General features: G+C 35.5%; 1 protein-coding gene across 4 annotated transcripts in view; it reads left to right on the top strand.

Moving 5' to 3' along the window:
* MYBPC1 (myosin binding protein C1) overlaps nt 1-12,166 on the top strand; it is a 70,992-nt gene that overhangs the window by 33,936 nt on the left and 24,890 nt on the right. For all 4 annotated transcript variants that reach the window (XM_065743171.1, XM_065743169.1, XM_065743170.1 and 1 more), the window contains 9 exons: nt 572-720; nt 1,067-1,184; nt 2,069-2,120; nt 3,574-3,630; nt 7,238-7,404; nt 8,516-8,648; nt 9,723-9,847; nt 10,421-10,526; nt 10,824-10,990. In XM_065743171.1, the coding sequence (XP_065599243.1) occupies nt 572-720; nt 1,067-1,184; nt 2,069-2,120; nt 3,574-3,630; nt 7,238-7,404; nt 8,516-8,648; nt 9,723-9,847; nt 10,421-10,526; nt 10,824-10,990 (1,074 nt within the window). The remainder of the gene's footprint in view (nt 1-571; nt 721-1,066; nt 1,185-2,068; nt 2,121-3,573; nt 3,631-7,237; nt 7,405-8,515; nt 8,649-9,722; nt 9,848-10,420; nt 10,527-10,823; nt 10,991-12,166) is intronic.

The raw sequence follows: 12,166 nt of genomic DNA, 5'->3' as shown, positions 1-12,166 counted from the left end.
TTATTTTTCTGAGTTTCTAAGAAGGAAAAAGAATAATTTGGGAAGGATTTATTTGGAAAATAAACACAATGAATTAGCTTTTCTGGAATGTTAGGATAGAAACTCCCAAAATATTGTTTACAAGAGACTAATTTCCTTCTCTTTTCAGCTTCAGGTATTAGTGATAGTAATGCATGAAGAGCTCCAGGCATTCCTTTAAAGACTGCAGTTTCTTTATCTTACAGCCTAGGAAAGTGTGTGCTTACTTAAAGCAAGGAAATTCAACTACTGTAAACATTTTGCCCATGACAACATGGAGTTTTGCATCAGCTTTTTTTTTTTTTTCTGCTTCTTAGTTTGTCTCAAGCTTGACATTGTCATGGTCAGAAGGTTTCCAGACTCAAAATAATTAATTTCTGTAACACTCTGCAGTATTTTCATATTCTTTGTGATTTCATCTGATTCTTCCTGTCGTGGTAGAGCTAACATATGGAGACTGGAAGGAGTCACAGTAAAAGAAACGTGGACAAATGTGACCAAGCAACCACCAGTTCCAACACAGTAAATGTGTTGTTTTTTCTTTTCTCACAAGGTGGGAATATTACATTTATAGCCAAAGTAGAAGCCAAAGATCTTCTCCGAAAGCCAAATGTTAAGTGGTTTAAAGGAAAATGGATGGACCTGGCCAGCAAAGCAGGGAAGCACTTGCAACTGAAGGAGTCATTTGAACGTCACACAAAGGTTTGTCTTTGGTTTTCCTTCTTACAGGGGCAAAGCTCCAAAGAGCTTAAAGGATCATCCTGAGGCAATAGGCAGAATTTCAAGAGAAGCAGATTCTAAACCTGGCTTCAACATACAGTTTTCTGTGATGATCTTCAGTTCAAAGCCTTTTCTGCTCTCCCAGCACAGGACACGTAGTGATGTGGAAATCAAAGTTTTCAGTTGCTCTTTTGAGTTTCTGTTTCTTACCATAACCCTTCATTTGAGTTATACTTTACTCCTGGTTTAGGTCTGGAAGACAAAACTTTTAATTTGTTTTATGCAAATATATGTCCCACATTAATAAACAATTACATTTGATTTTTAGATTCACACATTTGAGATGCACATCATTCAAGCTAAGGAGAATTATGCAGGGAACTATCGATGTGAGGTATCTTATAAGGACAAGTTTGACAGTTGCTCTTTTGACCTTGAAGTCACCGGTAAGATTCCAATTGTACTTGCAAAGCTTTAAAATTATATTTTAACCTGAAATTGCACATAATTTTGTTTAGAAACTTCAAATGAAGCAGTGTTTAATCATAGCAAGGAAGCAATTTTTTGCAGAGGCTGCAGAGAATTAAGCATCTGTGATTTCTTGTTTGAACTGATGTTGGGATAGATGGTATGTTTGATCCAAAAATTAGAAAAGCTGGTAGATAAGCCCATTGAATTCAGAGCAGGTTCTGGCACACGAGAAAGGAGCAGGTCTCGGGTTATTCAGACAGGGAGAATTCATCTGGCAGGATCTGAAGGGAGAGCGAGGTGGCTCAAGCATGGCTGTCCACAGTTTGCACCCTGCTCATGTGCGGTGCAGTCATACTTCAGAAAGCCACAGTTCTTCCACAACACCCTAAAAAAAAGAATAGTCTAATGTGGAGAGTGCTGGAGATTAATGCCTTTGCCTTTTTCTGCATTGTAATAGGTCTGACTCTGGCAAACATTAACCCACAATCTTACCTTCAAGAACACAAGAGTGCATACAGACCTGCACAATCAACCTGAGAAAGATAGGCAAGAAAAAAAGAAGAAAAAAGCCAGAGCCAGTGTACAAGCAAAAGGAAGGATGTGAGAAAAACATTACTAGGACAGATCTCCTTTGTAGAACTGCAGGAACTAGGCCAGAGAAATGCACTGAGTAAACCTGGCTTAGTGTCAAGCAGCTTTGAATTTACCAGAACTGAATGCCAAAGGAGCACTAACCAGGATTGCTTAGCAAGAAACTGAACAAATTTCACAAGCCAAATTACATTAATTATGTCAACCAAATCAATTTCAAATTATGTCAGATTATGTTTTTAACTTCTGTCCTACTGCTGTTTCACAGAATCTTCTCAAGCTGCTCCATCCATTGACATCAGATCTGCTTTCAAGAGAAGGTATCTTCAAACAGTGATCCTGTGAAACCCCTCAGTAATGGATGTGGTAGCGTATGGAACTTGCCTCAATTTCAGCAGGCTGTTGTATCAAGTACCTTCAGAACAATTTTGGAAATAAAGATTAAAGAATTGGGGCTTAAGGTAGTGGGTAAAATTAACTAGTTAGAACACACTGACAGAAACTACTGTGTCATTGCCTTAAGCAAAGGTGCAGTATTCAAAGATATTAACTGTTTCTTCAGAGGTTTTAAAAATCATATTTTCATTTTCTATAAATTTTCCACCACGTTTCCTGAAAATTGATAGCTAGGATATGAAAGATTCTGGTCCCAAAATATAAAATATACATAAATGTATATGAAACTTACATAAAATATATTGAAATTTTGCAGGGACTGTAATGTAAAACAATGTGTATGAAGTCTTCCATTGTAAGTTCCCTTAGTTATAAAACAGTAACTAATACCAGTATAAAGATGTCATCCTTACATATTATAGAAGCAGAATTATTCAGACTGAAAATGATTTATAAACAGAAAATGAATGCAGCTGATTAATTTACACATACAAGCAAAATTTTGACTAAAAATTAACTACATTTGTTTATAGATATTTGATTTAAAGAGTGAAAGGATATTATATTAAAGGTGCACACCTTTCTTCTGTACAACTTTTAAAAACTGAAGTAACTATTCTGCCCCATAGGATGAGGATATCTCTGAATATTTTCTGTTTTTGTAAGGGATATGTTGCATACAAAATCTAGGATAAAATACTGATACCATTTGCAGGATTTTGACTGTACTGTTTACAAACATTAAGGGCGTTATTTTGTTTATATGCATTTTAACAATACAATTTTATTGCTTAAAGTCACATTATAGAAGTATACGAGCCCTCATAGCTCAATAATTCATCTGTAAAAATGTAAAATGCACTGTTTTTAACTCATTTTTCCCTTCTTTTAAAGAGAAACATTAAGTCTTAAGTATAATGCTTCGCAATCTGGTGTTTGACAGAGACATATGCTGTTAAAAGCACCAAACAGCAATGCAAATCTTTGTTTTACATTCATGGCAAAAGATCAGCACAAGCCCTTTGTTTTTATATGCATACGATACGGAAATGAAAAACAAAGCTCATTGTGTTGACTAGCTCACATTTATTTGTGTTACTGAATTCTAACACAAATCTTGGCAAATTTATGTATTCGGTTACAAAAATTTGCCATCAAAATATAATGACAAGCAATACAAACCTTTGTGTTACTTTTCACAAGTGCCTAAGGTAAGATAACTTGTGTGAAAAAGAATACAAGTTTGTGTTGATTTTATACCATTAGTCGTGTGTCTGGACAGTGTTGAGTATGAGAGATATGAAGAGAGTTTGCAATGTGTGTCTTTTAAGTTTTTCTGTATTAAACAAAGATTTGATCTTTTTCTATTAATAACAGCGGTGATGGACAAGACGATGCAGGAGAACTTGACTTTAGTGGTCTCCTGAAACGTAGGTGAGAACCAAGTGATGCAGTGAGCAGGTGTGGATTGCAAACCATTAGGTTCGCACACAGAAAGAGTCAGGTGTAGCATTAATAACTTCTTAAGACTTTTCTGACATTTTTTTTCAGTGTTTCTAACTATCATTCTCATGCTATAGTATGCAAATATTCATTTAATTGTACCTTTGTGCTGAAAATAAAATTCAGACTTAAGTCTACCAGAAAAAAAGCAAGCCACAATATAAAGAAATCAATAACATTTAATCTACTTGCTATTTCTTTTGTGTCTGCATGGAGTCTCAAGGGGGAGAGTTTCCTACAGAGGGATGAGCAGTTGAGAAAATGAGTTCGGGTGCAAGAGCAAAAAGATGCAAGGGTTAGATTAACCTCTTTGCATACTTCTTAATTTGGTGTTATTAGCACTGTGATACAAAAAATTATAAATCATTTCAAACTGTAGAGATTTATATTCATTCTTTGTAACTTTCTGTTACAATATATGCATACAAATATTCGGTGATGATTCATTCAACTACTAACTTCCAAATGCTTTGACAGGGAAAAACATGGACATGTTTCTCTTGTTCATCATGCAAATTTGATTATATGATAGCCATGCAGTTAGCTATTTCAGACTTTAAACCCAGTTTAGATTCTTAATAGATTAAGACAATTCTTGGAAAGGAAAAAAATGACCCTACGCAACTTTCATCTACATTAATTAGTTAAATCCTCATTTTTCAAAATTTATCATTGAAAATATCTGCAATGAAAAGCAATGATTCTGAGAGAGAAAAACCCAATGTAAAATATCATTTACATTTTCAATTTCACAATAGGCTCATGGGATATAACGGGAAGGAGAATTTGTAGGCAACTGAAGAAAGACTGAAATGAAAACAAGGCTGAAAGGCTGAAGGAATAGAAAACATTACTTGAACCAATTCAAATCCACTCAGCCTTTGTTTTTTAAATTTTTTCATCCCTAATTAGGATCTTCAGTTTGATTTTTTATCCTGCTAACACAACTTAACCTAACAGTTCTCATAACTGCCAGTGGTGTGTTTTATTAGCAACATGAGTTGCATGTAAGAGATCTTGGAGTTTTTGTGGAAAGATAAGTGTGAAAAAGAATCATTGTAACCTCACTAACAACTAACATGTTTTATAAGATAAATACTATATAGTTATATAAGTGTAACATAAGAATATTTGGTCAATGGGCAAAGCAAACTTCTAATTTATAAACACTGTTACTTAACAGTGGTGAAACTGGTACATCACATTCTTGCTTCAAGCACTGAAATGCAGCTGCTTAGTTAGGAGCTTAATTAAATGGTAAGAGGTCTGCTTAGACCCTAGAGTGGACATTAGTTTCCATTTCAATTATGAAAATACATGTTTGAAATTGAATTTTTGAAAATACTTTGTGCAGGTGTACACCCTCTCTTTTTGTACTACTAAGAGGAGAATTTTTTCAAGTGCATAACACTTAAAAAAATGCTGCTTTTATTGAAAACAAAACAAAACAAACAAAAAGAAAAACAAAAAACAAAAACAACTACTACAAACTAGCTGCTCAGAATCTATATTTTGCCTTTGTGCTGGGCTTGCAGGAAGACCAGTTTTTATACAAGTAGGCCACCCTGTGACATTCTGTTTCATCAATTCAGAGCATCAGTAAGAGCATGAAAATCCAAAAAGTACAAAATCTCAAAAACACTCACACAGTCAGGTTTTTTTTTTTAAAAAAACTACACCTTTCAGCAAAATGCACATTTTCAGGGAAAAGATCTGAAAGTACTTTTGTGGGTAGATCAATCCACTTAGAAAATATGCAGCATTGTTTGCCTACTACCCACAGCAGAAACTATCATGGTCTCAGAACAAGGTTGGTTTGCTCTGTGTCAAAATTTCTTCTCCTGTTATGCAAGAGGAAAAAAATAATCTGGAATAAATTATTTCAAACTGCTTGAAAATCTAGATACTCTAATTGATCCTCATTCTCAGCTACTGCTTGATTTAAAGGGGTACACTATCTCAATTCTCATGGAGTCTAGCTTCCCTGAGAACAGACAGGAGTTGCGTGGCAAGCGGCCAGTCCTGGGAGAGGAGAATGACACTCCAGAAGGTGTGTCACCTTTCACACAGGTTTGCAAGCTGATCTTGTTTTGCTGTCAAGCAGAAGGAATCTCACCAAGACTCCAGCATTCATGGTACATAGTCACTCTCTAGAAATCATGAGCACAGAAAAGAAAAAGTAAAAAAATAACCCCAAATATAAAATTACATACCATAGATTTTCTAAAAGCTATTTTAAGCTAACAGTGTAAGTATTTCAAAGGTGATCCAATCAGAATTATTTTTCCTTATAAAATAGTACTGGCTTATTAGGAAAATTAATAAATCTCACACATTAATCAGCAAAATATTATTCCATAATTACTCATACAACCACAGAGGGATCCCCAGTGTTGTTTCTGTACTACTGTTAAATAAAATTATGTGATTTGATAGTGCTCAACTCTAACAGTTTATCACTATCACTGCAAAGCTCAGTCTCTTTCTTATTTTTTTATTTCTCAAATATTTAATTTCTTATTCTATAATAAAAAAACTCCAAAAGAACAAAAAACATTTCATCAGATTGATATGATCAAATCAGACTTATCCTGTTCTAAGCTTAACGATCTTGCAGAAAAAAAATGTCTGTATTTCAGCTCCATTTTCTAGATTGTTTGAGCAGTTCAATTTGTGCTAAGCTGTCATTCTCAAAAACTGACATTTTGATTAGAGTGCTTCCATTTTTCCCTCATCTAATGGCTGCCAGTGTGAAAATAATTGAACATCTTTCTGTTGATTGTCTCAGCCTAGAGTCTGAAATATTAAATAGGATATTGTAAGATAACTGATGATATTCATACAGGCCTCTAAAACATTTCCCATTCTTAAGACTGAGACAAACACAGAAGCCATCAGACCCATCTTGCAAGTCCAAGCTGGTTGAGAATCTCCAATTCCTATTCACAATCCATGTTTAAGTGACTCTTAGAACTGGTGTAACTACAAACAGACACAGATTCCCTTGGATTTCAATATGTCCTCTCATAGGTCACCACTTACAACAGTTACAGGGTCTCCAAATTGAAAAGCATTTTTGTGTAACTATGTAATGTATGAATTAGACTCAGATCTTAATACCTTCATAAATTTTCCCTGATTCTAGTAAAGCTACAGCAGGTAAAACCAATTTAAGCAGGTATGCAATTATAGAATTACGTTTTTAGTTTCTAGACTATAATGAAGAAATATAACATTTCTCATAGCTGATTACGTTAGAAAAGGACAAAATAAAACTTAGATCCAAATTCTGCCCTGGAGGAGTGTAAATTAGGGTGTGAACATCATTCTCAACTATTCCACTTGCACTGAGTTGAACTGGGGCTTTGATTCATTTATTTATCGACGTTTGGAAAGCTTGATGTCAAAGTGGAATAAAAAATATGATGGTGGCCTTCAACTGCTGAGGAAAAACTTCTAACATCACAGTGGACTCAATTCCAACCTCTTTTCTGGTCTCACTAACTCTTCTCCCACAATTTTATTTTGCCACTGTTAGGGAGGTTAAACAGCAAGAAGAAGAACCTGAGGTAGATGTGTGGGAGCTCCTGAAGAATGCCAATCCCAGTGAATATGAGAAGATTGCTTTTCAGTATGGTATCACTGACCTGAGAGGCATGTTAAAGCGTCTGAAGCGCATGCGCAGGGAGGTTAAGAAGAGTGCAGGTATGGATAAAGCAGAATATTACTATGTTCAGTACACAAACATAACTATGTACCTGATAAGTCCAAACTTACTGTATTATCCTTACCCTTGCCCTTACATCTACCCCTACATGTCTGGTGCAAGGAAAGGGAAGCTCGTATATGAATTGTTCATCTTGAAGAAAGAGCTATTCTCTACCCAGGTTAATCACAGGGAGGTACTGGAAAGTTGTAATAGAAAAAAAGCATCAGCACCGGGGACCAGTCTGTCTGGTCCCTCTCAGCAGTTCCAAGATGAGGAGGATGGGGCTGCCAGCCATATAAGGATTTTTCAGTAGACATGGTTTTGCCTATAAAAAGGTCTTTATGTGGTGTGCAAAACATCTGTATGACATGCTAACAGTTGGATGTTTCTCACCTCATACTACTTTTACTATAAATTGAAATCTCTTAAACAGTAATAAGACGCATTGAATAAAATATCCTGTTCAAATTTTGCAGTTCTGCTACTGCTGTGTCGACACATTTAGTCTTCTGTGATTAGATATTTGCATGATATAAATCTTATCAGAAGTTGATTACTTAGCTGTTGGTAATGTTTTTTAGGCACCATTTATTTTTGAGCCACAGATTATCTGCTCCCCAAGGTGTAACATTTGTAGCTGTCAGTAGCTAAATGTTGATGCTAAAATGTTTTGAAATGTTTGAGTTCTGACCTTACCTTGCCCAGAACAACTTGATCTATATATGCACATCTCAACTGTTTTGAAAAGCTCCACTAAGATTCACAGAGTGATATCTTTTGCCTGGTTTCGTGTATTTTTGCAAATGTTTACAGCCAGAATATATATCACGAGTTGCAATTCTTTTGCAACCTACAGAGAGAATTGAGAAAATTAGTTTGGCTTAAAACTTCATAACTCTGCAGTTTTATTGATACCATTTCTAGAAAAAAAAAAAAACCAACAAAAAAACCCTCATTTATCTGAACTAGCCCAAGAACATAGAGTGGTGCATAAGATAGTGTGTATATATTCTGAAAACTTCCATGAGATTTATGCAATGTCCTTTCAGCATTCATATTACTTACTTTCTGAACTTCATTTGCAATAACATCTCTCTTCCACAACAGCATTTGCCAAAGGACTTGACCCTGCATATCAGGTGGATAAAGGAGGCAAAGTTAGGTTCATGGTGGAGCTAGCAGATCCAACAGTGGAACTCAAATGGTATAAAAATGGCCAAGAAATACGACCAAGTGCAAAGTAAGTGGTTTTATTGCATGTAACCAATAAAATAGGTACACATTTCCTAGACAAGTGTCTCTCATAGATCTCTTTGATCAGGTTTGCACCAATTTTATTTCCAACATTTCATTATACAGAAAAAGTAGGTAAAATATGTTATATTGCTCATGACCCCAAAACGTTCACTGTTTATTAAGTGTATGTTCCTCAAAGGTTGTTTGAAAGCACAAAAACCCATCAATTTTATCTTTCTGGCTCAGTGAAAAATTGTAATTAACCGAAAACCCTACTACAGGGAATGGCAGATCCCTTTAATTCTATCACTGCTTTAGTCAAGGAAGAATTTGGATTAATATATGTGACTAACAACAACAACAACAAAAGAGAAGTGTTATATTTTCTTTAACTGCCATGAACAGTTCAGAACTGCCTTGCAGACATGCATTCTTCTCCAGAAGAAGGACCTGGACTGAATGCTCCAGTGCATTTCTCCCAGGCTGCTGAAGCAGCTGTCAGATGCTAATGAGCTTTGGTCACTGCAAACCTGGAGCAGATCTAAACTGGTGACATAAAGGTGAAAGGCTGCATATCCCATTACCAAAACCCCATATCCCATTACTGATCTCTTGTGCCATCTGGCCTACCAATAATATTAACTTCTTAACCTTGGCTATTATTATACTTCATAAAAATGTTAAGAGTGTTGGAATGAAGATGGTCTCCTGTTACTGGTTATTTTCATCTTTACTCATCTAGAGTTTCAGTCTCCATTTTATTCTGCCTGCTTTTTTATTATTATATTTTTGTATCATGTAAGCCTGAAATGTTGGAACAAGCCAGAAACTGTTCATTATCACTCTAACCATAGCTCTTTTTGCAACAAAGTCTATGATTGTTCTTATATTTTCTGTTGAAACATGGAAATTGCATCCCAGGACTCATTTTCCAGGTCTATGTAAGAACCAGTGTTTACACCTCTAATAATCCCTAAAAGATTATACACACACACACACACACACAAAAAAAAAAAAAAAAAAAAAAGAGATTCAACAATTTTTGATAATGTATCTTTGCTGTATTCTGTTCAAACAGATATATTTTTGAGCACAAAGGTAACCAGCGAATTTTATTCATCAATAACTGTACAATGACAGATGACGCTCGCTATTATGTAACTGCTGGTGATGAGAAATGCTCCACAGAACTGTTTGTAAGAGGTAACTACACCAGTCTGCTCCCATTTCAGCTGGCAAAAATTGATATGGCTTCTTTAACTGTAGGAAGAAACAAAATAACAGGAAGGATCTGGCTCAGCATATGTTTGGATTTCTAATAGCGTGATTTATCTCTATTGTTATGATTCCTGAACATTTTTCTTCATCCTGTACTAAGTAATTTAGTAAAAACTCAGAAATGGATATACTATTGGTTTCATGTTTGATACTGTCCATTGGGATCCAGTGGGACTGTGGTCCTCTTCATAGTTTCAAAGCCATTTTGGAGACTCATTTGTCTCTATATTGGCTTTCCCTTATACACTTAGGTAATTGGCAACTCTGATAATGGTCCGACTGATCCGTGCCAAGTACTCTCAAATCAGTACTGATTTTAGTTTCAAATGCCAACATTTAAGGGAAGGCTCTACCAAAAGCTAAAAAAAAGTGGCCTTTCACTTAACTTTTTTGATCCCATGGTGTTGATAGTCTTATCTCCTATAGCATGATTTTAAAAACCTCCTTCACTTAGTTTTCCCTCTCAGATTGTAAATCTGTAATTTTATCTTGTCAAAGATCCTCCAATTCTGGTGACCAAAGGCCTGGAGGATACCAGTACTTACGTTGGTGAACGCGTAGAACTGAGCTGTGAAGTATCTGAAGATGATGCAAATGTTAAATGGTAAGCCACTCTTTGAAAAGATACTGTTCTCCTTGAGACAGAGACAGGAAAAAAAATAATAATTTAGTTGTAGACTTAAATGTGGAGAGTATTTTCTGTACCAGTTAAAAACTCCCAGGAGAACATTATTCAGTGAATTAGTAACTGTAAAAACATTCTTACACATTCATGGGCGAGTTTGTTTAACACGTTTTTGTGTCTTAAGTCTTACAGTCTTCTTGAGAAGTTTCAGTCTACGAGAGTCTTACTCACACAGGACTTTTATTGGGAAAATAATCACTCTTTCTTCTCTGTTAGGTTTAGGAACGGTGTAGAACTTACCAATGATCCGAAATCTCGATATCGAATCAAGGTTGAGGGTAAAAAACACACTTTGATTATAGAGGAGGCTGCAAAAAATGACAATGCAACTTACTCAGTAATGACAACAGGAGGCCAATCAGAAGCTAAGCTTTCTGTTGATTGTAAGTATGATATATCTTGCTCTTGATATTGATGGTCACAGTTTGCTAAATAACAGAAATAGATAATTTGCTTGCCTTTTCCTGATGGTTTAAAGAAAGCTTTATCTTCCCTAGAAATTTCTTAGCTGCCAATCTCCAGTTTGCAGTAACAGGCAATGAATTATTCCTGCTTGGAAATTCCTGTCAGCTCATTAAGATGGAAAACAAAGCTATCCATGGAAAGATATAATAGGTCAACTAACTGAAAGATTCAGGGGAAGTACTTGCTTTTCTTGAATCCTTTCAGGTTTTCTCAGGAGAGACAAAACCAAGACTTTTTAGATAAAAAGATGGAAAAAAGTGCATCGGAAAAAAAAAAACCAAAAAATTCTACAAGTAGGTGTACTGTTATGAGGCATCTGGACCATCTGAACTAAACTAAAAGGCACTAAGATGAGGCTACGTAGCTCCCTCAGTACTGTTTGAATATATCTTTAAAACACTAGTGGTTTCTAGCAAAATGTGTATGTTCTTACAATCTGCTACTTTGGTTTTAGGCAAATGGTCATTTTGCAAGAAGATGTAGATTTGGTCTTGCTGGCATAGGTGACAAGACAGATTCTTAGTTCACGTTTGGGATAAATTTGTTACATGCTGTAACCTTACATCGTACATACACATGTTATGCTTTTAACTATTTTATACAAAATGACATCCTAAGCACAAACAATTCACACTGTTTTCTTACCAAGCTATAAAATATCTACTATGGCTATTGGACTCCATCATCTTACCTGCCACAGTGATAAGTTCATGCTTCTTCTGTTGAGAATTTTCCAGCTATCTTTCTATAACATGCAGCTTTTCCCATCATTCTTTGTTTCATATGTCAGATTACAGCCAGGCATATTTAATGCATACACACAGTACTGTGTGTTCAGCCTGGACTCTGGTCTACAGCATCTAATCTTCCAGGAAGTTGAAGTTCTCAGGCTCAAGTTTTACAAATGCTAGTACAATCTTTCTGTTTTCACAGGGTGAGTTAAGGCAGCTAAGCAAACACAAGAAGAAGTAGTGAATGAAATAACTTTACACTGTCCCCATGCCCTTTGAAAAGGGCCTGATACAAGAGGCTTGTCATTACTTGTAATTAATTATTTTGTTAAGTCTCCATATTATCTTGTGTCATCTGGGAGA

The sequence above is a fragment of the Cyrtonyx montezumae genome, unplaced genomic scaffold, assembly GCF_038088225.1.
Source record: "Cyrtonyx montezumae isolate F1298 unplaced genomic scaffold, pur_monq_1.0 scaffold_3, whole genome shotgun sequence".
NCBI classification, from domain to species: Eukaryota; Metazoa; Chordata; class Aves; order Galliformes; family Odontophoridae; genus Cyrtonyx; species Cyrtonyx montezumae.
Note: the sequence above shows the minus strand (reverse complement) of the source record. Positions and strands in the feature narration are given on the sequence as shown.